We start from the raw sequence: 27,612 nt of genomic DNA, 5'->3' as shown, positions 1-27,612 counted from the left end.
GTTATGCCCCCCCCCCCCCCCTTCCCTCTAATTCCGATGGTCTTAAGAAAATTCAGGGAGGAAGGGACCAATATGATTGTAATCATGCCCTTCTGGCCAAAAAGGCCTTGGTTTGCAACACTACTAAACCTGGCCGCAGAACCTCCATGGAGACTACCATTCAGGGAGGACCTTCTAACACAAGGATCATTGGTTCATCCAGAGGCAGACCGTCTACACCTAACCGCTTGGCTTTTAAGGAAGATCTTCTAAAGCAGGGGTGTCCAAACTTTTTTCAAAGAGGGCCAGATTCGATGAAGTGAACATGTGTGAGGGCTGACCATTTTGCCTGACATTCTTTGAACCATTAAAATTCGGTCATTCGAGCACTCATACCTGGCCCAACAAAAATTCTCGTGCCTTTGTTGCGCTCGTTTGCCCGACACACAGACGAATGCTCTGTTCTTTAGGGGTACCGTTAAGTCTTAATGGTACCCCACACATTGGAAACATGGGGTGCTTTTGGTGCAGCGCAATAAAAAAAAAAAAAAAAGCTCTGGGACTTCTTTCCCTGCATTTTTGTGGGTATGGAAGCCCATTGAAATGCATGGGCTGCCCTACACACAGCATGCAGCCATGCAGATGTGAACCAAGGGCTTATTGGAGGGGCAGTAAAACTACATGGTTAAGCTGTTTTTACCACCCCCAACTTCTCCCCCTTTAGCTGCAGAGGGAGCAGCTGGGGGTGTACACATGTTGTGGCTGCAGCTGGAGGTATGCTCATGGTGAATGGGCCTGCACTGCAACTACCCCGCAACTGTGTAGACTGCACAGTTGCGGTATAGTGATGCTACATTTACGGGCTTAAAACAGGTGGTGAGGAGGCAACATAATGCCTCTTTACCACCTTTCAAATGCCTCTGAAAAGCGATCTGTATATGGATTGCTTTTCAGAGGAGCAGCAATCCTGGCTGCTATCACACACACAAGCACCACAAAAGCAGTTCTGATGGTACAAGAATGGGGGGGGGGGGGGGGGGGGGGGTCTGGATTAAAAGTAACACACATGCATACACATACACACAGACATACACACATACAGACGCATACACATACAGACACATGCATACACATACAGACACATGCATATACTTACATACATACAGACACATGCACACACACACATACAGACACATGCACACACGTACATACATACATACATACATACATACAGGCACATACATACATACATACAGACATACACGCACATACATACACGCACATACAGACATACATACACACACACACACACACACACATACATGCACACAGATACATACAGACACACATGCTGCACACACATACAGACACACATACATGCACACACATACAGACAGACATACACGCACATACATACAGACACACATGCACATACGCATACATACAGACATACATGGACACACACACACACACACATGCAATCATACATGCACAGACACACACACACACATGCGCACACACACACACACACACACACACACAGACACACATGCACATACAGACACACACACGCACATACAGACACACATACACACACACACACATACATACAGACAGACATGCACACACACACACACACATATATAGACACACATGCACACACATACATACAGACATGCACACACATGCACAGACACACATACATACAGACACACATACATACAGACACACATACATACAGACACACATACATACAGACACACATACATACAGACACACATACATACAGACACACATACATACAGACACACATACATACAGACACACATACATACAGACACACATACATACAGACACACATGCACACACACACATGCACACACACACATGCACACACACACATGCACACATACATACATACAGACACACATGCATACAGACAGACATGCACACACATACATACATACAGACATGCACACACACACATACAGACAGACATGCACACACACACACATACAGACACACATGCACACACACAGACACACATGCACACACACACACACACACACATACAGACACACATGCACACACACACACACACACACATACAGACACACATGCACACACACACATACAGACACACATGCACATACATACAGACACACATGCACATACATACAGACACACATGCACATACATACAGACACACATGCACATACATACAGACAGACATGCACACATATACATACAGACAGACATGCACACATATACATACAGACAGACATGCACACATATACATACAGACACACATGCACACATATACATACAGACACACATGCACACATATACATACAGACACACATGCACACATATACATACAGACACACATGCACACATATACATACAGACACACATGCACACACATACATACAGACACACATGCACACACATACATACAGACACACATGCACACACACACATACACATAAATAAAGCCTTTTTAAAACGAATCTAGCTTGTAGTACAGTACCTTTCCATTCCATTTCCTCATTCAGCCGGGTACTGCACTGTAGGGGGAAGCAGAGAGCACAGCACACTCCTCTGCACTTTACTTTCACTTTTGAAGCCGACGGAGCTTCTCACAGTGACGGGGATCGGCTCATTTGACAGCCCTGATCCCGCAGCACACCAGGCGGGCCGTTCAAAACCGGACTGCGGGCCGGACTTTGGACATGCCTGTTCTAAAGGCTAAAGGTTTATCCAACAAGCTAGTAAAAACCCTACTTTCCAACAGAAAAGATGTGACTAGAGCCATATACCAGAAGGTATGGTAGAAGTTTATTTCCTATAGTACCTCCAGTGGCTTCCAGGTGAAAAGTGTAATTTCAGTCCTCAAATTTCTCAATGACCGAATGGAGAAAGGATTGGCAGCCAGCACCTTAAAGACTCGGGTAGCGGCTCTTTCAGTTTACTTTGAAAAGACTCTATCTGGAGAAACTCTAATTTCAAGATTTTTTAGGACGAAATAGGCTAGTGTCCCTCAAACGTTTTCCCAGTTGGGATTTATCTATTTTGCAGGGGCTCACGGGGTCCCCGTTTGAACCCTTACAAGACGCTTGTTTTAAAACTACATTTTTCAAAGACAATCTTTTTGGTGGCACAGAGCCTTTTCTAAAAGTCTTTCCAGACCGGGTAGTTCTCCAAACAGACCCAGCTTTCCTACTCAGTCTCCTCAAACGTTCACCGCTCTCAACAAATAGTGTTGCCTACTTTCTCCTCAGCTCCCGCTAATGCAGGTGAGGAAGCTTTCCATACCTTGGACGTAAGTAGGTGACTTCTTCAATTCTTGTCGGTCACTAAGGAATTCAGAAAATCAAACGCCCTCTTCATAATCTTTTCAGGCCCTCGTAAGGGAGAAAAAGCTTTTAAAAGCACTCTGGGTAGGTGGCTCAGAGGGGCAATTACAGAGGCCTAAGAGCTAAAGGAGAAATGCCTCCCTCAGGGATTGCGGCTCATTCCACGAGAGCAATAGCAGTGTCCTGGGCCAAAAGGGCCGGTGCTACGCCTGATCAGATTTACAAGGTGGCCACGTGGTCAAGCTATTCAACCTTTCTCCGACACTACAGGTTGGATTTGTTGTCAGCTGCGGATCAGGCCTTTGGCAGGAAGGTGCTGCAGGCAGTAGTCCCACCCTAGGGTAAGCTTCTCGGTTATCCTCTCCAGGGTTGTCCTGAAAGGCGATTTGGGAGACTTAGACTTACCGGTGACGGTATTTCTAAGAGCCTTTCAGGACAACCCCTAGTTTCCCCTCCCTTTTTCTAGCTTAGAATTGGTATCTATCATGGTGGTTTGTGGTTTTTCTGTGCTTTGTTTTCCAGTATGCCGGAGGCCACAGTAACTGAAGCCATGGTGGAAGGGGAGGGATTTAAAGGTCAGCAAGTGTTTCCTGAAAAAAGGGGCGGAGCTGTGCTCTCTCCAGGGTTGTCCTGAAAGGCTCTTAGAAATACCATCACTGTAAGTCTAAGTCCTCCTTTTTTTTTTTTTTTTTCGTCTAGGTTGACAAACCTGTAAAGGAAAAAATGTGGGAACTGTAGAGCCAGACTTTCTGATAGTTGTAACAAACTATTTTTGAGGGTTGTAGTCCATCAAAGGCAGGTTCTGGGTCTACTGCCTTTTAAGGAGTTGATGACTTTTATGAAAGAGGTAGTGGCCTCTTTTCAGTCCTTTAGACCCCTTTCACACCACACTGCCCTTTGCGTCGGCGGTAAAACGCCACTAATTTTTTGCTGCGTTTTACCGCCGTATTTGCGGCGCATTCCGGCCGTTAGCGGGGTGCTTTTACCCCCGCTAGCGGCCACGAAAGGGTTAAAACCGCCGGCAATATGCCGCAATAGCTGCGTTTTGCCGGCGGCATTACAGCGCTGCCCCATTGATTTCAATGGGGAACAGCGGTGGAGGAGCGGTAAACAAACCGCTCCAAAGAAGCTGCTGGCAGGATTTTTTTCTGACGTCCTGCCAGCGCACCGCTGTAGTGTGAAAGCCCTCGGGGCTTTCACACTACACACAATGGTGCAGCTTCTTTAGGGCTAATTGCAGGCGCTATTTATAACGCTATAGCGCCTGCAAAACGCCCTGGTGTGAAAGGGGTGTTAATGACAGAGTAACCGGGCTAGGGCCTTCCACTGCTAAACCTGTGACTCGGGAGCCTTCAGTCTCAGCTAGGTCTCTACCTCTTTTAGCATCAAAGACCAGTAGTTCACCTAATGTTTCTGACTTGGAAGAAGGTGAGAATCCGGTATCTACGTCTGATGAGGAGTCTGCATCAGAGGATGAGGATACTGGTAGCTCAACTAGTTATCTTTTTTTCCAGTTGAAGATATTGTCGAACTATTAAAGTCAGCATATACTTCTGAACAGATTGCCTCAGCAAGCCCAATCTGTTCAGGATAAAATGTGCAGAGGTCTGCAAGGACGGAAAACTAGGTCTTTTCCTGGCATCATTCACTCAGACATGGTCCTTTCTAAGTGGAAAGATCCTGAAAAAAGGTTGTTCCAACCTAGAGGACACAAGAAGGTTTCCCTTTCAGTTCCAATTTTGAGGACATTTTTTTCAAATGTATGTCACAAGTATCTAAAGTCAAATCTTTTATTTGAGGACTCCGGAGTCCTTAAGGATCAGATGGATAGGAAGGCTGACTCTTTATTACGTAAAAGCCTGGGATGCCTCTGGCTTTTCTTTAGGACCAGCTGTAGTGTCCACCTGTGTTGCTAGGAATTTAGATGTGTGGGTTCAACGTCTGGATGACCTTCTCTCCTCTGACACCCCCCATAGAGGAGATCATGGATTCTCTACCCCTTATTGCCAAATTGGTTGCTTTCCTGGCTGCTGCGGCAACAGATTCTGTAAAATGTGGTCAGAACTTCAGCACTCATTAACCACTTCAGCCCCGGACCAATAAACACCTTAAGGACCAGAGGTCTTTTTCCAATTTCGCACTGCGCTGCTTTAACTGGTAATTGCGCGGTCATGCAATATTGCACCCAAACGAAATTTGCGTCCTTTTCTTCCCACAAATAGAGCTTTCTTTTGATGGTATTTGATTGCCTCTGCGATTTTTTTTTTTTTTTGCGATATAAATGGAAAAAGAGCGAAAATTTTGAAAAAAAAAGATATTTTCTTCTTTTTGTTATAAGAAAAATCGAATAAACTAAATTTTAGTCATACATTGAGGGCAAAATTTATTCAGCCACATGTCTTTAGTAAAAAAAATGTCAATAAGCGTATATTTTTTGGTTTGCGCAAAAGTTATAGCGTCTACAAACTAGAGTACATTTTCTGGAATTTACACAGCTTTTAATTTATGACTGCCGATCTCATTTCTTGAGGTGCTAAAATGGCAGGGCAGTACAAATCCCCCCCAAATGACCCCATTTTGGAAAGTAGACACCCCAAGGAAATTGCTGATGGGTATGTTGAGCCCATTGAATATTTATTTTTTTTGTCCTAAGGGATTGAATAATGACAAAAAAAATAAAAAAATTTTTTTACAAAAAGTTGTCACTAAATGATATATTGCTCACACATGCCATAGTTATATGTGGAATTGCACCCCAAAATATATTCCGCTACTTCTCCCGAGTATGGGGATACCACATGTGTGGGACTTTTTGGGAGTCTAGTCGCGCACGGCACCCCGAAAACCAATCACCACCTTCAGGATTTCTAAGGGTGCAAATTTTTGATTTAACTCCTCACTACCTATCACAGTTTCGAAGGCCATAAAATGCCAAAATAGCACAAAACCCCCCCAAATTACCCCATTTTGGAAAGTAGACACCCAAGCTATTTACTGAGAGGCATGTTGAGTCCATGGAATATTTTATATTTTGCCAAAAGTTGCGGGAAGATTACAAACTTTTTTTTTTTTTGCACAAAGTTGTCACTAAATGATATATTGCTCACACATGCTATGGGCAGAAGTCAAATTACACCCCAAAATAAATTCTGCTGATTCTCCCGAGTACGGGGATACCACATGTGGGGGACTTTTTGGGAGCCTAGCCACGTACGGGACCCCGAAAACCAAGCACCGCCTTCCGGATTTAAATATAAAATGCTACCAAAAAACCTGTTAGCGATGGCAGGGATCAGGCCTGACTCTGCGATCGCTGCAGTTATGTGTTTAGTGTTTTGTAAGTGACAGTGATCGATCGATACTGCACTTGGGTGGGCTGGGCAGAGGGGCAAAACGCAGGTGCTAGCAGGTATCTGGGCTGATCCCGCTAACAATGCGTTTTTTTGGAACCCTAAACTGCTGGGGACGCTAGTATAGATCTGATCAGATCAGATATTGATCTGTTCAGATTCTATAGCACTACGGGAGGTGTATGCTTTGCGTGTGGGTGTTAGCGGTACTGGCACTAACCTAGCGCTGCCTGGGGCGATGCAGACCCTGACCCTAAAACCTAATTGATATCACCCGTCGGGTGATCAGGGGGTTAAACCTTTATTGGGTAATAAATGGTGGGTGCCCTCATGCTATAAAAAACAAACTAACCAGAGTCACCCGTAACACTTATACGGTGATCAGTGGTGAAAGGGTTAACTAGGGGCAATCAGGGGGTTCAAATTTTTATTAGGTAGTATATGGGGGTCCCTGGCGCTATATAAAAACCTGACGGGGAACCTAAATAACTAACTGGCTAACCAGCGTCACCAGTGACACTTATACTGTGATCGCTGGTGAAAGGGTTAACTAGCAGCAATCAAGGGGTTAAAACCATTATTGGGTAGTATATCGGGGTACCTAGCGCTATAAAAACCTGGCGGTGAACCTAAAAAAAATAACTAGCTACCTAGCGACACTAGCGACACTGATGCAGTGATCAGAAAAATGATCGCTTAGTGACACTGGCAAAAGGGGGTGAAAGGGTTAACTAGCGGCAATCAGGGGGTTAAAACCATTATTGGGTAGTATATCGGAGTACCTAGCGCTATAAAAACCTGGCGGTGAACCTAAAAAAATAACTAGCTACCTAGCGACACATGCAGCGATCAGAAAAATGATCGCTTAGTGACAATGGCAAAAGGGGGTGAAAGGGTTAACTAGCGGCAATCAGGGGGTTAAAACCATTATTGGGTAGTATATCGGGGTACCTAGCGCTATAAAAACCTGGCGGTGAACCTAAAAAAATAACTAGCTACCTAGCGACACTAGCGACACTGATGCAGCGATCAGAAAAATGATCGCTTAGTGACACTGGCAAAAGGGGGTGAAAGGGTTAACTAGCGGCAATCCAGGGGGTTAAAACCATTATTGGGTAGTATATCGGAGTACCTAGCGCTATAAAAACCTGGCGGTGAACCTAAAAAAATAACTAGCTACCTAGCGACACATGCAGCGATCAGAAAAATGATCGCTTAGTGACACTGGCAAAAGGGGGTGAAAGGGTTAACTAGCGGCAATCAGGGGGTTAAAAACATTATTGGGTAGTATATCGGGGTACCTAGCGATATAAAAACCTGGCGGTGAACCTAAAAAAATAACTAGCTACCTAGCGACACATGCAGCGATCAGAAAAATGATCGCTTAGTGACACTGGCAAAAGGGGGTGAAAGGGTTAACTCTAGGGGCAATCAGGGGGTTAAATCTTTATTGGGGGGTGATAGGGGGCTACCCTGGACCTAACACTAACTGTCCTGACAGTTTTTACTGTCACAACTGACACTGAATGCATTGATCAGTAAAGAAATGATCAATGCAATCAGTGACACTGACTGGGAGGGGGAGGGGGATCGGGGGGGGGGGGTTTGTGTGCCTGTGTGTACCTACATGTCAGTGTAGTGTTGGTGCACACTTACTATTAGTCTTCTCCTCGTAGTCCGGTCAAAAAGACCGCCCCGAGGAGAATGACATCACTTCCTCCTTCCTGTGTAAACAATACACAGTGGGAGGAAGCTTCTCATTGGCCAGGAGCGATCCAGAGGGGGTGGCCGAAAACGAACGGCCATCCCCTCATCACGGAGCGCTCCTGGAGGGAACCGGACCGTCGTATCCAACGGGAGGGGGTCCGATTGGACCCCCCACCCGCTGGAAGGCAATCACGTACATCTACGTGATTGTGCCTGCCTGTGCCATTGTGCTGACGTACATTGGCAATACGGCGGTCCTGAAGTGGTTAATTCAGTTAGACGGACCATCTGGCCGAAAACTTGGGAAGGTGATCTTGCCTCCAAGAATAAACTCAGGGGCAAACTTATTTGGTTCTTCCTTATGCCGCGTATACCCGGCGGACTTCCGAACGGGCTACTTGCCCACACACGGCACTTTTTCAGCGGACTAATACGGCGTACTAAGTCCGCCAGACTATCCGCTATACTTTTGAAATGAACGGACTCGCCCACACACGCGGAGGAAAGTCCGCTCACCTGGTATGGACTTAAAGCGAAAAATCGGCGTGGGGGCCCCCCCCCCCAGGTCCACATCAGACCCCTGTCCGAGCACGCTACCCGGCCGGCCAGGAAAGGGGGGGGACGAGCGAGCACCCCCCCTTCTGAGCCGTACCAGGCCGCGTGCCCTCAACATGGGGGGGTGCCTTGGAAAGGGGGGACCCCCCACCCCAAAGCACATTGTCCCCATGTTGAGGACAAGGGCCTTTTCCCGAATACCTTGGCCGTTGGTTATCGGGGTCTGCGGGCGGGGGCTTATCGGAATCTGGGAGCCCCCTTTAATAAGGGGACCCCCGGATACCTGCTCCCCACCCTATGTGAATGAGTATGGGGTACTCAATGAGTATGCGGCCCCCCCTTCCCCAAGGCACCCCCCCATGTTGAGGGCATGCGGCCTGGTATGGCTCAGGAGGGGGGGGGCTCGTCTCCCCCGTCTCCCCCCCCCCCCCTTTCCTGGCCGGCCGGGTAGCGTGCTCGGACAAGGGTCTGATGTGGACCTGGGGGGGACCCCCACGCGTCTCCGGGCGGGAAGAGTCAGTTCATTTCAAAAGTACGGTGGACTGGCATACACCCGGCCGGATTGTCTGCCGAAATGCGAGTCCGGTGGTAAGATTGGAGTGCAAAACTACATTCTAAGTCCGCCGTACTTTTGGTTAAAAAAAGTCCGCTGGAGGCTACACACGGGCGGATTGTCCGGCGGACTTGAGTTTGCCCGACTTTTCCACCAGATTGTTTGATCATGTGTACGTGGCATTAGAGGAAGTCCTAGCTCGTTCCTCCAAGAACAGCGAACGGTTGCCATCTTCTCAAAAGAATAAGCCCCATAATAAGTGGCCTTTTCGTGGCTTTTAGAACAAAGTTAATTTTAAGGTGAATAGGCAAATAAGTGGTCTTTTAACAAAGATGAGCAAAAAAGGGGGGGGGGGGGCACACTTTGCTCCTTCAGGGTTTACCAAAAATCCTCAGTGACACCAGAGCGAGGGTAGGAGGGAGTTTGTTCCATTTCATCAAGGAATTTGCAGAGGTTTCAAGCAATCCTTTTATCCTCCAAATGATAGAGGTTACAGGTTGGAATTCAAAAGGCCCCCCACCGCAGAGGTTTTTTCTTGCCCATCTGCTGAGGGACCAAGAGACGACAGGCCATGGTGAATCTGATTGCGATGTGGGAAACAGAGGGTGTTATTCTTCCATTCCGGAAGATTAAAAATTCTGAGGATTTTATTCACTTCTTTCTGGTAAGGAAGACTTGCGGTGGGTTTTGAATGGTCATCAACTTAAGTGTCCTGAACAGATTTATAGTTTACAGATGATTCCGGATGGAAAACATTTATTCTGTAAGGAATCTGTTATTACCAGGAGTGTTCATGGTAACCCTGGATCTTCAGGACACTTGTCTTCATGTACCAATCTGCCAGTCATCAAAAGTTCCTCAGATTTGCAGTTCTCATGGAGAAACAGTCCAAGTCATTGGCAGTTCAGAGCCCTCCCTTTTTAGTCTCTCGGCAACACCAAGGATTTTCACAAAAATCATGGTTGAAGTGATGGCCTATTTTTGGGTACAGAAGGTATCGATCTTTCCATATTTAGACAATTTTTTTGGTCTTTGCTCTAGAGAGAGAGCCTTGTTCAGGATTTACTGAATCTGCTGATTGACCTTCCACCCCAATTTCTGAAAGGTCCGTAAGAAATCTTGCCTGGTTCCCTCCCAGAGCATGCTTTTTTTGGGTTACCTAATACACTTGCCCAAAAGATTTTTCTTCTGGAAGAAAAGATTTTAAAGATTCTTCTTTCTGTGCAGAACTTCAGGTTGCTCCCGCAGGCTTCCCTTCATCAGATCATGCAGTTATTGGGCTTAATGACTGCAGCCATTCCAGGGGTGCCATGGGCCCAATTGCATTCCAGGCCCATTCAGGCATGTCTTCTGCATTATTGGGATTGCAGAAAAATCTTTGAATCGGCTCATACAGCTTCCAAGAGAGGATTTTCTCAATCTGTCCTGGTGGGAGCAGTGGGAACATCTACAGGGAGGGAAGGACTGGGCACAGAATCCCCCAATGAAAATTACTACAGTTGCCAGTCTGTGGGGCTGGGTTGCTTACTAGGACTGGCAGGCCCAGGGAGCCTGGCTGCCAGGGGAGGCATGTCACTCATTGAATTTTAGAGAACTGTTAGCAGTGGCGAAGGCTTTAGTTGCTCTGGAGGAGAGGGTCATTTCAAAGGACTTGTTGTTTTTTTTTTTTTTGTTTTTTTTTCAGACAATGCCACGCCTGTGGCATACCTAAACATGCAAGGGGGCACTCGTTTGGATACTCTTCTATTGTTAACTCAGCAGATTCTGTCCTGGGCAGAGTACAATGTCTCTTCAATCAGGGTGGTGCACATCAGTGGGACAGCGAATGTTCTGGTGGCCTAATGGAGCAGAATAAACATCAGTGCCAGCAGTTAGGAACTGAATCAAGACACGTTCCAGGAGATCGCATTTTAAAGTGGGGTGTTCCCAGAGTGGATCTTTTTGCATCCAGTCTCAACAAGAAACTGTTTTTCTTCTTGCTGCAAAGAGAGACGGAGTCCTTAGGTACAGATGTGCTCTCCTTCCTGTGGAGTTTCACTCTAGCCTACGCCTTCCCTTCATTTCCGCTCTTACCACTGGTAGTTCAAGATAAAGTATAAATTATCCTGATTGCCCCTTGAAGGCCCAGGAGGAATTGATTCTCTTTGCTGAGAGCTCTCTCAATAGAACCCCCCTGGACCCTTGCGGAGAGAAGAGCTCTTCTCCGTCGGGCCGGTGCTCCGTCCAAACCCACAGACCTTCCATTTGATGGCCTGGAGGCTGAGAGGTGCATCTTACAGCTAAGGGGGTGTTCATAGAGGGTTATTGAGACTATCCTGGACAGCCGTAAGTTTGTCACAAGAAAGATGTAAAGGAAAGTTTGGAAAGCTTTTGTTTCCTGGCAGAAGACAGGAATAGATTCTTTTTCTACTCCCTATGTCAGGTCTCGAAGAAACCCGGGCGCCAGGTCACACTTGCGACTAGAATTAGCGGCCTGGGGCAGCACAGCTGGGGATATCCTGTCTCCGCGGAACACACCCCCCCCCCCCCCCAGCGGGATCACGTCGGGCCGTTCCACCGGCGGCCGGTAATTGAGGCCGTGGCTTTGAGGCCTTCTATGATCCTATGACTCCTGGAATCTGGCGCCCTCTTGTGCTGGCCGTTGGTATGACAACCAGCAATGCTAATGGAGCTTCCCCTGCCTGTTTTTATTGCCTGCCTATCTCCTTCCCTTTATTTAGAACCCCTAAACATTGTATATATTTTTTTTATTCTAACACCCTAGAGCAGGGGTGGCCAACTCGCGGCTCCCGAGCCGCATGCGGCTCTTTGCCCGGTTCCATGCGGCTCTTACGTTCATATTGTAGCGTTCTGCCAGACATGCAAGAATGACGAGAAGTAGTCGAATGAACTGTCATTTATTGACAACAGCAGAACTCCATTACTGTTGGCCGTAACCACGCCAAAACAACACAAACAAAAAACAATCTTCGTTTGTCTTCCTTACACTTTTCCAGTCATTCGCCATCCGCTCTCACACACACCTCCGCTCACCCCTCACTCTCACTCCCCCGCCCCCTTGCTCTCTCATCTATCCTGATGCATTCGCAGACAATGGAAAATCATAACACTCTAATTTAAGTCTCTAAACAGCATAACATTCAGTAACATTCAGCACATACTGTAGGGTCGCTATAATATCCAAGTTTCGCTTCGCTTGAGTTCAATATGGTATTGTAGCGTCCGACCGGACACGTTATGAATAATGAGGCTTTCTTCAATAAACTTCCTTTTATTGCCGAACGTCTTGCAGAAGTTGGTTACTGTCGGCCATAACCACGCCAAAACAAAAACAGGGAAAACTCAGTCTATACATCAACTCATCATTCGCCGTGCTCCTCTCACACTCTCTCACCCAGGCGTGCTCTCTCTCACCTACTCCCCCGCCCCCTCGCTCTCACATCCAGGCAGACGCAGTCACAGACCATGGGACATCACAGAACTCTAACATAAACATTGTAACACTCAACATTACTGCAGGGTTGCTACAGTATTTTCGTCAAATGCGCATGTGGGCAGTTTTCCATGTATGTATTGTAAATTGTTCTATTATTGTTTATGGATTTGGTTAAACAGAGTTTGTCTGTGTGAGTGCACACAGTGTTCATTGTTGAAAATGACTGGCCTGTGGTCTTTGTAGTGTTAAAACAGTGTGTGACATTTACAATAAATCCAGCTGAGCAAAAGTATGTGTGTATGAGGAAGGGATGGGGTGATGTTCATGTGTGCCCATGCGTATGATGTGGCTCTTTGCGGTAACTGGGTAAAAAATGTGGCTTTTGGTCTTTGTCTGGTTGGCCACCCCTGCCCTAGAGAATAAAATGGTAGTCGTTGCAATACTGTCTGTCACACCGTATTTGCGCAGCGGACTTACAAGCGCACTTTTTGGGGGAAAAATAATTTTAGTTGTTAAAAAAAAAAAACAGTAAAGTTAGCCCAATTTTTTTTTTTTATATTGTGAAAGATAATGTTACGCCAAGTAAATTGATACCCAATATGTCATGCTTGAAAATTGCACCCGCTCATGGAATGGCGACAAACTTTTAACCTTTAAAATCTCCAAAGGCGACGTTTAAGAAATTCTACAGGTTGCATGTTTTGAGTTACAGAGGAGGTCTAGGGCTAGAATTATTTCTCACGCTCTACCGATCACGGCGATACCTCACATGTGTAGTTTAAACCGCGCTTTCATATGCGGACGGGACAGGGCGCGTTTAAAAAAAAAAAAAAAAAAATGTTTTCTTATTTTAACTTTATTTAAAAAATTTTTTCACTGGTAAAAATCCATTGTAATAGAAAAAAGCATGACATGTCCTCTTAACTATGAGATCTGGGGTCAGGGAGACCTCCGATCTCATATTTACACTAAAATGCAATTTAAAAAAAAAATTGTCATTTGAAAAATAAAATGTCCCTCTAAGAGCTATGGGCAATGACTTGGAGACAGGTGGCGGGGGGCTATCTTCCCCTCACTCGTCTCCATGTCAGGCCAAGGACAGGTCCGGATCGCCGTTACCGACCTGGCTCCTAACTTTTTTTAGCTGGCTCCTAGATTCCAAGCAAATTTGTCAAGCCCTGCCCTATGTATTATATTTTTTACAGAGGGGAGTGGAGAAAGGAATTTGTCAGCATCCTAAGGCCGCGTACACACGGGCGGACTGTTCGCCCAACTTAGTTTGTCAAACAATCCGACAAAGGCCGCGTACACACGCGCGGACTGTTCGCCCAACTTTGTCCGTCCAACAGTTTCGGCAAACAGTCCGCTCAAACTTAGCATGGACGGACATGGCCACACACGACGGACGAACAGTTTGCTGAAACCGTGCGCGATGACGTGAACGGCACGTACGACGGGACGAAAAATACGACGTCCTATACACTGCATTATAGCTTTCGGCGTGAAAATCCTTTCTGAGCATGCGCGCAACTTTGTTTGACGAACAAGCCTACACACGGGCGGACTGTTCGCTCAAACAAGGTTTCAGCGGACAGGTTTTCGGAATTTCCGAAAAACCTTGTCCGTCCAACTGTCCGCTGAAACTGTCCGCTGAAAGCCCACACACGAGCGGACTGTCCGCCCAAACACTGTTCAGCGGACAAAGTTGGGCGAACAGTCCGCTCGTGTGTACGCGGCCAAACAGTCCGCTCAAAATTTGCATGAGCGGACTTGACCACACACGATGAACGAACAGTCCGCTGAAAGCGTGCGCGATGACGTGAACGGCACGTACGACGGGACGAGAAATTCGACGTCCAATACACTGCAATGCAACCTTCGCCGTGTAAATCCTTTCTGAGCATGCGCGAAACTTAGTTTGTCGAACAAGCCTACACACGAGCGGACTGTCCGCTCAAACCAAGTTTCAGCGGACTGTCTTACGGGATTTACGAAAAACTTTGTTCGTCAGACTGTCCGCTGAAACTGTCCGCTGAAGCCCACACACGAGCGGACTGTCCGCTGAAACACTGTTCAGCGGACAAAGTTGGGCGAACAGTCCGCCCGTGTGTAGGCGGCCTTAGAGTTCAGGTTGCTGCCTTGACTGTTTGCAGAAAAAAAGACTAGCTGAGGACCCTTTGGTCAGGAGGTTACTTTCAGCCAGAACCAGGCTTACACCCAGGGCTGTTTAAACAGATTCCTCCCTGGGATCTGTCGTTGGTTTTAGTAATGTGCTTTGACTAGGGCTCCTTTTTGAGCCATTGTATGAGTCCTCTCTGATTTCCTTAAAGATTACCTTTGTTTTGGCTAGAACATCAGGGAGAAGGATTTCTAATCTGATCTACAGTCCCTTTTCTGTAAGGACCCTTTCCTGAGGATTTTAGAGGACAGGGTAGTGATTAGGGCCAATCCTTTGTACTTGCCCAAAGTTTCTTCCAGCTTTCACAGGTCCCAGGAGATAGTGCCTTCCTAGTTTTTGTTCCTCCCCCAAGAATGTGGAAGAGGAAAGATTTAGATTTTTGGACATGAAAAGATGCCTTATGCTTTATCTAGAAAGGGTCTAGTGAATTTAGGAGATCCTCCCAACTCTTAGTGTTCAGTGGCCCCACTATGGTAGTAAAGTGCTTCAGGCTGTTGTCCCTCCCTAGGTTATAGAATCTTGCTTATCCTCTCAAGTAGCTGTCCTTGAAGATGATGGAGGGGGAAACCCCTGTTAGACTTGCCGTTAACGGCATCTTCCAGCACAGCGTCTATATTCCCACCCTATTCTCTGTTCACTGGTCTCCTTTTGTTTACCTGTGGTGGTGTTTTAGTGAGTTTCTGTTATTCCTTTGACTGCTTTTCGGTTGAAAAAAATCTATTTTCTTCCAAAGAATTATTCCTTTCAATTGGCTCCCTGATGGAAGGCTAGCTGCACAGTTTCTGAAACAATTGTGTATACCTATGGAAAGTCTTCCACCGCTAGCATTGAAAAACTAATATGACTTTAACCTCTAGAGATCCGCGCTATAGCCGATTGACGACTACAGCGCGGACCTGCATTGCCGGGACCACATCTATTGACGTCGTCCCATGCACGAGCGGCCTGTGCACCCCCTGAAGGGCGCGCTCTGTGATCAGCGAGTCCATGAGACTTGCTGCATCACAGATCGGAGTAAGGGGACGATCCCGACCCCTTACCACGTGATCAGCTGTCAGCCAATGACAGCTGATCATGTGATGCAACACAGCCAGTAATTGGGTATTTTTTCTCCTCGCACTGACAGCGTGAGTAGAAGTAAAAAAAAAAGCAGATCACTGGCGACAGTGAGAGGGACATCAGTCCCGATCACTGCTATGTGCCCCAGCTCCTCGGTGCCCACCAGCGCCACCTGTCAGTGCCCACAGTGCTGCCTGAACAGTGCTGCACATCAGTGCCACCTCTCAGTGCCCATCCATGCCACCCATCAGGGCACATCAGTGCCATCTTATCTGTGCCCATCAGTATTGCCTTAACTGTGCCTATTGGTGCCCATCAGTGCCACCTCATCGGCGCATATCAATGAAGCAGAAAAATTTACCTGTTTGCAAAATTTTATAACAAACTATTAAACATTTTTTTTTGTTTAGCAAAAAATAAAAACCCTAGCTGTGATTAAATACCACCAAAAGAAAGCTCTATTTGTGGAAAAAAATGATAAAAATTTAATTTGGTTACAGTGTTGTATGACCGCGCAATTGTCATTCAAAGTGCGCTGAAAATTGGTCTGGGCAGAAGGGGGGTTTAAGTGCCCAGTAAGCAAGTGGTTAAATAGTTGTTATTCTCTATACAATATCTCATTGGTGGCCTGCTTATCCAGTTGTGTGACCATAGCGAATTTAATATTCGCTATTGTCCTCATGACTCTCCTCCCGGCCAATAAGGAACTGGGTCCTGATACCCAATTGGCCAGGGAGTTTTAGGACAAGAAGCAACATCTGTCTGTTCGCCCAGCTCTTCCCTCGGCTGGAGTGAGGAGCAGCAGCTCTACCCCTCCTCCTTGTTATCTCCTAAGGTAAGGCCGCCTTCCCACCCATCTCCCGCGGGGGTGGCGGCGTTGCGAGTGAGTAGGGGGGGAACCTGATATTTACATGGCAAGATCTATGTTAATCTGGGTGATTTGTTGGGATACCTTCAAATCTGTTCTATACACAGGACTGGACTAATTGTTAATGAACCCAGAAGCCTGACAAGCATAGAGTATAAAATCATATTTTCATGAAAATAATTTGACATGGGTAATATATGTTCATGATGTACATTTATAACAAACTCGGCCCCCATTTAATTTCCTCCCACAAACATGCACTTCACTGTCTAGCCTTAATCCACCGTCAATCTCCTCTGCTTAGAACATTTTATATATATATATATATATATATATATATATATATATATATATGATATAATTTTTTATGGCCAGATTATTTGTTGGTTTGGGTGCTTTTTAACACATGGAGACTTGTTTTTGCTTACTTTTATATCTCATCTATTTACCTGATCTTTTCCTTTTTAGATTACCAGTGGCACGCTCAGCACACGGAGCTACAGTATACAATGATAAACTTTGGATATTTGCTGGATATGATGGCAATGCCAGGTATAAATATATTCAGTGTTCTCTTTGGATAGAAAGTATTGCATATTAGAGTAAATAAACCTAGGACTGGCATGTAGTCATATAAATGTCTTAAAATATGATGTGATTAAAGGAAAGTGGGTTATCATCACTTATCTCATAAAGTTTGATTGTGCTAGTGTATGCCACCTTCTCGTGTAAGTGTAATGTTACATACAACATTTTGGGTGGAGTGGTTTAGGGTTTGTTTTACCACTGTTTCTTTGTTGAGAGTTCAGCTTTGTTCCTCTTTCTGACTGTTCACCCTGTGTGTATTCTATGAAGTAGGGGTGGATCCAGAGCCTAGTCTCGGGAGGGGCACTGCCAGAAAATGTTTTTTTGGGGTAAATTTATCAGGGAAATGGCTGGTGTTAGTGCATCAATCATCACAGCGCCATGGTTGTTATGGTGTCAGGATGATTGAAGCGCATTACTATTATGACATTGTTATAAAAAATTAAATGGTTCAACTTGCCATAATGCAGAATCAGTGGGAGCCCCGAGCATGTCGCCTGCCACACGTTTGGGATTGTCACTTTCCATGTCCCATGCCGCACGATGCAGATTGTCACTTGCCGGGTATAATTGTCTCTTGTTCTGTCCCAGGCAGCAGATTACCAGTCAAGCAGCAGAGAGATGAAGTAATCTCTCTGCTGCTGCCACTGCCTTCACACTGCACAGTGGGGACGGGGATGCAGGGCAGGCGCCGGGCGGTGACAGATGTCATCTCTCTTCTCCCCTGCCCGCCGGCTCCCTGATTGGCCAGCAGCCGCTCACACACTGTCACCGAGCTAGGCCGCCCACAGAGCCACCCGCTGTCTCTCACCGACGGAACCGTCCGTGCTCTCAGCCATGGAGCCGCCCGCTGGCTCTCACCCGCAGCGACACCTGCCCGCCCACTCACTCGTATTCTCAGAGGAGGCAATTTCCCCATTGCACTTCAGACAGTAGTGCTAGATTTTAGCTCAATGCAGATCCCTAGCTGTAACGATCGGATTGGTTTTGGGGAATGTCTCTCAGCCAGGGTCACACAGACCTGATATGGGTTTCAGTTCTGCCTCATACCACTCTAATTTTCAACCTTTAAAAAAAAAATGTTAACTCGCGGGGCATACAGTACACTCTGCACAAATAAAGCAGTGAGATTTCAAAACTAAAATTAATAACCAATTAGGAACAGTACACCCATCTGCTTTGCATAGACCAAGCGCATTGCTCCACTTTGTATAGGTTCTATGTATTTATTGAACACACATTTTATTAACTGATATGTATTCTTGTATTTAGACTAAATGACATGTGGACAATCAGTTTGCAAGACCGGGATTTATCAACTTGGGAGGAGGTAATATAAAATTTACACAATTACTGGAGTTCATCATAGTTGTTTTTTTGTATTTAAAGGCTGCAAACCTCAATGGATATATGATTAGAATGAAATTAATGTAAAAGTCTTCAAACATCTAGCAGCCTTCTTATTTAATGTCTTTACCACTGATAAGTGAGGCTGGGTAATTTTAGTCCTCCTTGGTAATGAAAGATCATTGCCTGCCCAATATCTGTGTGGCTGTGGGTGGCTGCTTTGTGCTTTTTATTGCTCAGTGACATGCCTCAGGTGAGTGTAACTGAAGACTTGGTGTTTGTTTTGCAGATCGAGCAGAGTGGAGAGATCCCACCATCTTGCTGTAACTTCCCAGTGGCTGTCTGCAGGGATAAAATGTTTGTCTTTTCTGGCCAAAGTGGAGCAAAGATCACAAACAACTTGTTCCAATTTGAATTTGCAGAGAAAGTGTGAGAATCAAATATTTTCCTGATGCATTTCACACACTGAGGTTTAAGTTTATCAAACAGAAGAGCTGAGATCCTGATGAGCACGGATGATCTCTCAGGTGTGCCAGTTTATGAAGCTGAGATGAGGAGTGGAGAACGTTCTTCACGTCTCATCACAGGACAAACCCTTCTGTCATTCACTTTTACACAGATGACCAGTTTATGAAGGTGCTCACTGGCCATCTCTGTAAATTCTGCGTCCCATATTCTCCAGCTCAGAGGTAGAGAATATGGGTGAGAGGCTGCTGTGATGTGAGGAAGGATGCTTCCTTTCAAGCTTAGATTGATATAAATAATGACTGTATATGTATTTTAAAATATATAACGCTGGCACACACAGTGTAATTATAATGTATTTTCTTTTAGGACCCATTCTCATCTGAGCAATGCAGAATTGTGCAATTCTTGCCAGGATTCTGAATTGCTGTAAAATTGTGTTAAAATACTCAATGCACTTTTGGGTGCCATTCATTGTTAATGGCACCCCAAATGCAGTTAGCAGACATGCATTTTGCCACACATTTTGTCATTTGACAAATACACTACCAACGCACCAAAATGTGCATTGAAAAAATGCACAATGCTCCATGCCCAAGAAAATGTTAAATTTTGCTTTTTGGGCCTTTTTTGTGCGCATTTTGATACCCTTTTTGCTGCTTTGTTGTGTTTTTTGTGCATTCCGGGAAAAACACATGCCAAATGTATGACATGCTTGCGGTTCCATTAATGTTGATGGCACCTCAAATGTGCTGTTTGCCAAAATATGCATAAAAAGCAAATCAAAATACACGCCAGTGCTTATTATTTTCATGTAATTACAACTCTTTTTAACTTTTTGGTTTTACTTTTAAAACTGATAAACGTACACCTGAATGTCTGGCTATGAACAGGGATCTTGAGCCAGAAAAGTAAATCCTGTGTTCAAAAAGCTCACAATTGGTTATAACAATGTCCTTCATACTGTTAGACTAATTATTTGCTCTATGAAGTCACAACTGTGTCCTTTTATCCATGGTTGAGAAGTAAGACGGCTGCTGTGTTCATACACAAGGTATTCTCCATTCACAATATGTACTGTAAGCGCACTAGATTCTGGCAGCCCTGTGCTTGAATAACCACTCCATTCACCATAAGTGAAGTATATTGGTTTTGCAGCATGAGCTGTAATGCTATTTTGCTGAAGAAATAGAGAGCAGTGCACTGTGTGTGCATGGTACAGCTCACCACTTACAGCATGAGCCCTAAAGTGCTCTATGATCTATTTATGGGCAATGTACCACAACTTTTAGCTTGTGGATGACTGACATTAGCACTTAGTTTATAGTTCACCAACGAGATACAGAAAAACAAATAAACTGACCTGATTTTAACCATTTCCTACTGCATTATGGTTTTAACCATTTCCTACAAAAAACATTTTGGTTATAGATAAATTTAAAAGTCTGTAGTGATTCCTAGACTACGGACACAGCATATAGTAATTTTATTAATGCACAGATGTTGCAGGATTTACTGTTCTGATGCATGTTATTTCTTGTGGTACAGCTGGATGCGTATTCCTACTGAGCATTTACTGCGTGGTTCCCCTCCTCCCCCGCAGAGACGCTATGGACACACAATGGTGGCTTTTGACCGACACCTGTATGTGTTTGGGGGTGCAGCAGATAACACTTTGCCTAATGAATTGCACTGCTATGATGTGGACTCTCAGTCCTGGGAGGTGGTCCAGCCTAGTCCAGATAGTGAGGTGAGATCTTCATATATACACACACATTTTATATACATTTTTTTTATTTTTCATCCCTTTTAGCTAGCCCTATGCTGTCTGTAAACATCCTAACATTTATTTCCTGTGCATGTGCTGCATAACAAAAATTATTTGTGAAAAACGTAATGGATAATTAAGCAATGCAGCCATTAGCTCTTTCATGACTGGGGATCCTTTTAGCCTAAAAGCCCTGAATTCATTTAGCAGTATTGTAAACGTATGTGATCATGCTTGGCTGTCATGGTTGATCCCATGATTTGGAACCATCCTTACTGGTTCCTGCTCACTATCTGGAAACATGCTGTTCTCCAGTTATTTTGCGGCCAGAAAACTAAGAATTAAACTCCCCATTATTGCAAAGTTAATCAATTTTTTCAGATGTAATTTTTTTATCTACACTGGTTCAGTAAAGGTTGCAGCCTGGTGACGTCTGTTGCCAGCCACTGCATCTCTTTCTGCAAATGACAGGGTCTTCTGTGTGCCTGTCATGGTGATCACTTGATTGAGAACTATAATGAAGACTGTTTCTAATCATTAGCTGGAAACCTTGAGCTGTCATAAATAACATGGTCAGAGAAGTAGAAGTGCACATAGTTGCATAATTTGTACTTCTTACCTGAAACTTAAAGTGGTTTTAAAGCCCTAAAGTGTTTTTTTTTTGTTTTTTTTTGTTTTGTTTTTTGTGTTTTTTACCTTTTTACCTTCATGCATTCTATGCATTAAAGTATAAGTTCACCTTTGGAACATGGTACATGTTCTACCCGTTTTTAGGGGGAACATGTAACATGTTCCAGCATCTGCAGGCGATCCCCAGTCCTTGTGACAGCTGGCAGGGGATCTTCTCACCCTCGCTGTCATAATTTGAAAACCGCGTTGCCATGGAGGGCTTCGCCCACATGGCTGCATCATTCATTCACCATTTCCTTCTGTTGCAGATGGGGACCCAAGATGAGGAGGATCAGGGCTGCTCTGTGCAAAACCATTGCGCAGAGCAGGTAAGTATTACAGGCTTATTATTTTAATTAAATAAAAATTGCGTTCACTTTAGCATTCTTATGTCATAGGGAACATTATCTTTTTATAATAGTAAAGTACAGATTGCTGATGACGGGAGGAATACATTTTCAGTTGATACAGCTCTTAATAGGAAAGAGGTAGCCTTCATATCACTGTTTCAGTATACCAGGCTAGCAAGTCTTTGCTCACAAAGAATGAAATCCAGTACGACTTTTGTATATTTAATTTTTTTTTATTTGAATACAGTAAACAAATATTGGTTGCTATGGCTTATTGCATTTGGCATGTAATCTGTCTACTTTACCTAGTCTGCAGTAGGTCCACAAACTGTTGAATGTCGGCTGATTTTAAGCCTTGGCACATGCAGTATAAAAAGCTTCCGTGTAATTTTTTTTTTTTTTATCTTCACCTGAACTTTTTTCTTTTTTTTGGGACACACGCATGCGCGCACACACACGCACACACTAAAAAAAGATTCTCCTCCCTTTTTAATATCACATTTTGTTGCTTTGCAGCCTGAAATGAAGACACATAGTTTGTTTTATCCAGCTGTATTTACTCATGGCAACTTATAACATTGAAGTGAAAGATATAACCACAACAGTTGTAGTTGGGAGTTGGAAAAAGGATCACCCACCTCCTAAAAATGACTTGTAAACGCAATTGGGTGTAGCTAATCACCACCTCAATGACACACAAAGCTATTTGACTTTCAACAGTGTTTAGTTGTGCTCATTTTGATTAGTTCAGTATGAAATAAACTTTCTGAAGCATTTCAGTCCCTGGTAGTGCAACTGAATCAAACAACTATAGGTGGCAAGGCACTGTCAAAAGATCTCCAGGATATAGTTGTGGACAGGCAAAAGTCAGGAGATGGATATTTAAAAAAAAAAAAAAGCCAAAGGCTCCATCAATGCCTAAAGCACAGTGAAGTCTAATATTAAGAAGTGGAAGGTATTTGGATAACTGGATGAAAGAGCCAAGAGGAAACTGGTCAGAGAGGCTACCAAGAGGCCTACAGCAACTCCGAAGCAGTTGCAGGAATTTGACAGAGTGGTCATTTGGTGTGCATGTGACACCAATATCACAAATCATCCACAAATGTGGTTTGTATGGGAGAGTTGCAAGAAAAAAGCCACTCCTCAAAGGCCACTTACAGTCACGCCTGAGCTTTGCCAAAACACACCTTGAAGATTCCGAGGCCACATGGAAAAAGGTGTTCTGGTCAGATGAGACCAAAATTGAATTATTTGGCCTCAACACCAAACCATATGTCTGGTGGAAATCCAATACAGCTCACCATCCCAATAACACCATTCCTACAGTAAAGCATGGAGGTGTTAATATCCTGTCATGGGGTTGTTCTGCAACAGGGACTGGAGCACTTGTCAGGATAAAAGGAAAAATGGATGGGGCAAGATACTTTAGGAAAATCTGTTGCCCTCTGCCAGAAAGTTGTCAATGGGAAGAAGGTTTCCCTTCCAACATGACAATGACCCAAAGCACGCAGCAAAAATTACCACACAGTGGTTTAAGAAAAAGGTGAATGTCCTTCTATGGCCTAGACAGAGCCCAGACTTAAACCCCATTGAAAATCTGTGGAATGACTTGAAGACTGCAGCCCGCAAATGGTCACCATCAAATTTAACTAAACTTTAACAGTCCTGCAAAGAAAAATGGGCAAATATTGCAAAGTCTAGATGTGCAGAGTTAGTAGAGACATACCCCAACAAACTAAAGGCTGTAATTAAAGTAAAAAGTGGTTCAACAAAATACTGATACAAGGGGGTGATCTTTTTTCCAACTCTGTGATTCTGTTTATAGCTCTAGATGGGAGATACATATCATAGATGCATATCTCTCTATAGAGATCTTCTAATATTTAGTGTGGCTAAAGTGAACTGTAGTACAAATACGATTTCTCTGTGTACAGAAATAGTTCCTATTCTCTGTAGCAGGCTTTGCAGCATTCAATACTTTGTGATGGGTACTCATTGTTTGTATTATAGTTGCCCAGTGGCCGCTTGTTTCATGCTGCAGCTGTGATTGCAGATGCCATGTATATCTTTGGCGGGACGGTGGATAATAATGTCAGAAGCGGAGAGATGTATCGCTTTCAGGTAAGAAAATGGATGACTGTATATTTCTATCCTCTAATATGAACTAATATATTGCTATTCGTGGTTTTATTTTTTTTTGTTTTTGTTTTTTTCTTTCTCTGAGGATACCTACTGTACTAATGGTAGCTATCAAAGTGTTGCAAAACCCTGATTGCACATTCTTGGAATATAACCTGTTAGTGAATCTGATTTATAGATGAGATATATTTGCTAACAATTTTATGAATGGATAAAAAAAGCTCTCTAGGATCTGCTGAGCACAAGTCATATATAATTGGTACAATATTTTTTCTTCTTTTGCAGTTCTCCTGTTACCCCAAGTGCACTTTACATGAGGACTATGGAAGGCTGTTTGAGAACCAACAATTCTGTGATGTGGAATTTATTTTAGGAGAAGTAAGTTGTAGCTGTAAGTTGTATTAGGCAAGTTGAGGATTGGTATTAGCATGACCTGTTTCCCACCATGGTGTCTCCTGTACGCTAAGTGCGGATCTTGGGGACTGGTTGTCAGTACTGTGACAGAATGTACCCGTGGGGTATTTAGAACAATAGTGGTCCTACAGCCGTATACAATTTTGTCTTTATTACTCTGTAGTCCAGTTGTTGGCATTGTGGTCCCTGGCTTGACTGCTCTGTGGGCACCATTTCCGGTGGGCTTATTTCCATTATTTATCTAGTTTACACTGGTTGCTTCAGTTCCTGCCACAGCCTAAAAGCATCAATTTCATTCCTTTGAAAATTGGCCTTAGTATGTAAGCCTGTGAGTTTAGTTTTTAATTTTTTTTTTTTTTTTTTTTTAAGAGACCGGGAGTAATGCACATGGGTTCTGTGTATAGGGAGCACATTTAATACTCCATACATTAGTGAATTATTCTATATCTGAAGAACCTTTTTGAACTATAAATGTCACAGGTTAACCAAGCAATCGCCTGTAACAGGTTTATGTATGCATTCTGTTCTGAACACATTAAACATGTAACGATCAATAACCAGATCTATGGTATATGCAGGGATGCTCATATTCAAAGCTCAGAATCTCAGTATTGTCTTCTGATATGAAAGATAACGCTATGCCTTAATGTTGTATTTCTTTGTCACCAGAAAGAGGAGAAAGTAAGAGGACACACCGCTATTGTGACTGCGCGATGTAAATGGCTAAGAAAAAAGATTACCCAGGCAAGAGAGCGTCAGAGACAAGTAAGTAATCGCAATAAAAACATTTTAGCAAAGGAGAACCAGAAAAGTCAAAAGGTCCTAAAAGTGAAAGACCTTTCTAAAAGTAAAAATTAAAATAAATGGGCTTTGGTCCTGAACTTGTTTACAGATATGTTACCTTTTAACATAGTTAAAACAGACACCCTCACATGGCTATACTATGAGGAAGTAAGGTGTCATTGTGAACTTTATCAGCCACTGGCTGCTCTGTCATATTTGTTAGGTTTTTGTACGTTTTTTTTTTTTTTTGCGTTGATATACACAATACTCCTTGTATTTTTTGTTTTACCAGAAATTAAATCCCGATTCTGAGGAAGAATGTCAAAGTGCACCACAAAAGCAAGAAAATGAAAGTAGCAATGCAAAATTGTTGCGATCTCTGCCCATGCTGGAAGTAGTCATCAGAGATGCTGAAGCACGGCCATTTGAATTGCTTATGCAGTTCCTGTATACAGACAAGATAAAGTACCCACGGAAAGGTCAGTGGTACTGCCAACTGGGCATAGGATGTAGCAGAATTTGCTGCAAAGAATTTCAGGAAGACTATCTTTTTCACCTTTTTTCTTTTGTCGTGGGGAGTCAGTTGATTACTGTCCTGACTCTTGAGTGGGGATTTAACTTGGGGCATCTAATGTTCTGTCTAATTCTACATCTGTAGTGATATCTGCTAATCAACGGTTTTATAATCTGGACAAGAATATAAAATATATTTCTCGGATGTTCCAACCAGGAAATGATTACATTATTGAACAGATATTTTTATCTGTGTAGCCATAGCACCCCTTTTTTTAATGCTTGTGGTGGAAGAAGAGTAAACAGACTTGCATACAGTGCTGGCCTTCTCGTCAGGGAAAACCGTTTTAAACAGGCAAAAAAGTCAAGGCAGCTAATTAGCTGTACCCCCTTAGAATGGTCTGCTCCTGCCTGCCGTTACCCATTGATGTGGTGATAATCGGTCTTTTTGAAACTACCATCTATGCATGCCTTTCTTGGAGCAGCTGTGTATCAGGATGTATTGTATTCTGCTCTTATCACTGGGAGGCAGGACAGGGGCTCAGTTAACAAGATGTAAATCTAACTTTTTCCTTTCTAAATTACCACCCCCTTAGTAATTGGTACTTTTTTTTTTTTTTTTGGTCTTTCTAGAGAGGTGTAAGAACACTGAGAAATGTACTCACGGGCGTTATTAGTTGATCCTAAAGCTGAACGCCAAGCTAGCCCAAACAATTTCACTATAAGTGATTTGGCTGCTGTGAGTGCTATCATACTGTAGTTTTATCAGCTACATATACATTTTTGTAAATGTGTGTTTAGTGTGTATTCAATATAATCAGACCTCATCTGCTTTGTGCTGTACGTGTATTATTGAATGCTTCTTGGCTAGTGGCAGGCATCACTTTACTTCAATCATTACTTTGATTCTCACCGTCTAGGTCACGTTGAGGATGTTCTCCTCATCATGGATGTATATAAATTAGCTTTACACTTTAAGTTGTCACGGCTGGAGCAGCTATGTGTTCAGTATATTGAAGCATCTGTTGACCTTCAGAACGTCCTCATAGTGTGTGAAAATGCTAACAAGCTGCAGCTGGACCAGTTAAAGGTACGAATTCTCACAACTCAAGGTTTTAACTTTCCACAGCATGGGAACAAGCAGATGTGTTGGTTGTCTTTTTATATAGCGTGTGGTGTTCTGTACTGCATGTGTTCTGGTCTGCTTATAGGGTAGAACAACAGTATCTTCTCTGTCCACACTGCATTTAGAACTGTGGGGGTGTCCAATCTGCCTTAGTTATAGGTCTTATTTTCAATAGTTTGATTAAACTTTTTTTTTTTTAATCAAAATTATTTTTTATTAAAATATGTAACCTTACCAATGCTAAATAGGTTTTCATTTCCTGACTATTGAATCGGTACCCATTTCCTATTAAACTGTTTTCTGTAAAGACACATAAGTGGGTTCCAAGTTGGGTACCCACTTCTCAGTAAAACTGTTCGTGCCAAAAAAGCATGGCGGTGCGTTACCCCTTTGAGGAGAGTCTCCTGAAGA

General features: G+C 43.9%; 1 protein-coding gene across 3 annotated transcripts in view; it reads left to right on the top strand.

Annotated features, from left to right (window-relative positions):
• Window positions 1–27,612, top strand: part of LZTR1 (leucine zipper like post translational regulator 1) — a 63,682-nt gene that overhangs the window by 17,630 nt on the left and 18,440 nt on the right. For 2 of the 3 annotated variants that reach the window (XM_077462112.1, XM_077462114.1), the window contains exons 6-15: window positions 17,511–17,594; window positions 18,900–18,957; window positions 19,264–19,403; window positions 20,988–21,189; window positions 22,146–22,205; window positions 24,237–24,347; window positions 24,651–24,743; window positions 25,449–25,544; window positions 25,855–26,041; window positions 26,996–27,165. In XM_077462112.1, coding sequence (XP_077318238.1) covers window positions 17,511–17,594; window positions 18,900–18,957; window positions 19,264–19,403; window positions 20,988–21,189; window positions 22,146–22,205; window positions 24,237–24,347; window positions 24,651–24,743; window positions 25,449–25,544; window positions 25,855–26,041; window positions 26,996–27,165 — 1,201 coding nt within the window. The remainder of the gene's footprint in view (window positions 1–17,510; window positions 17,595–18,899; window positions 18,958–19,263; window positions 19,404–20,987; window positions 21,190–22,145; window positions 22,206–24,236; window positions 24,348–24,650; window positions 24,744–25,448; window positions 25,545–25,854; window positions 26,042–26,995; window positions 27,166–27,612) is intronic. The other variant, XM_077462113.1, reaches the window with a different exon arrangement.

This window comes from Lithobates pipiens, unplaced genomic scaffold (assembly GCF_037356315.1).
Source record: "Lithobates pipiens isolate NorthernLeopardFrog02 unplaced genomic scaffold, aLitPip1_a1.2 Scaffold_3, whole genome shotgun sequence".
Taxonomy (NCBI): Eukaryota; Metazoa; Chordata; class Amphibia; order Anura; family Ranidae; genus Lithobates; species Lithobates pipiens.
This window is presented reverse-complemented; position numbering and strand designations above follow the sequence as displayed.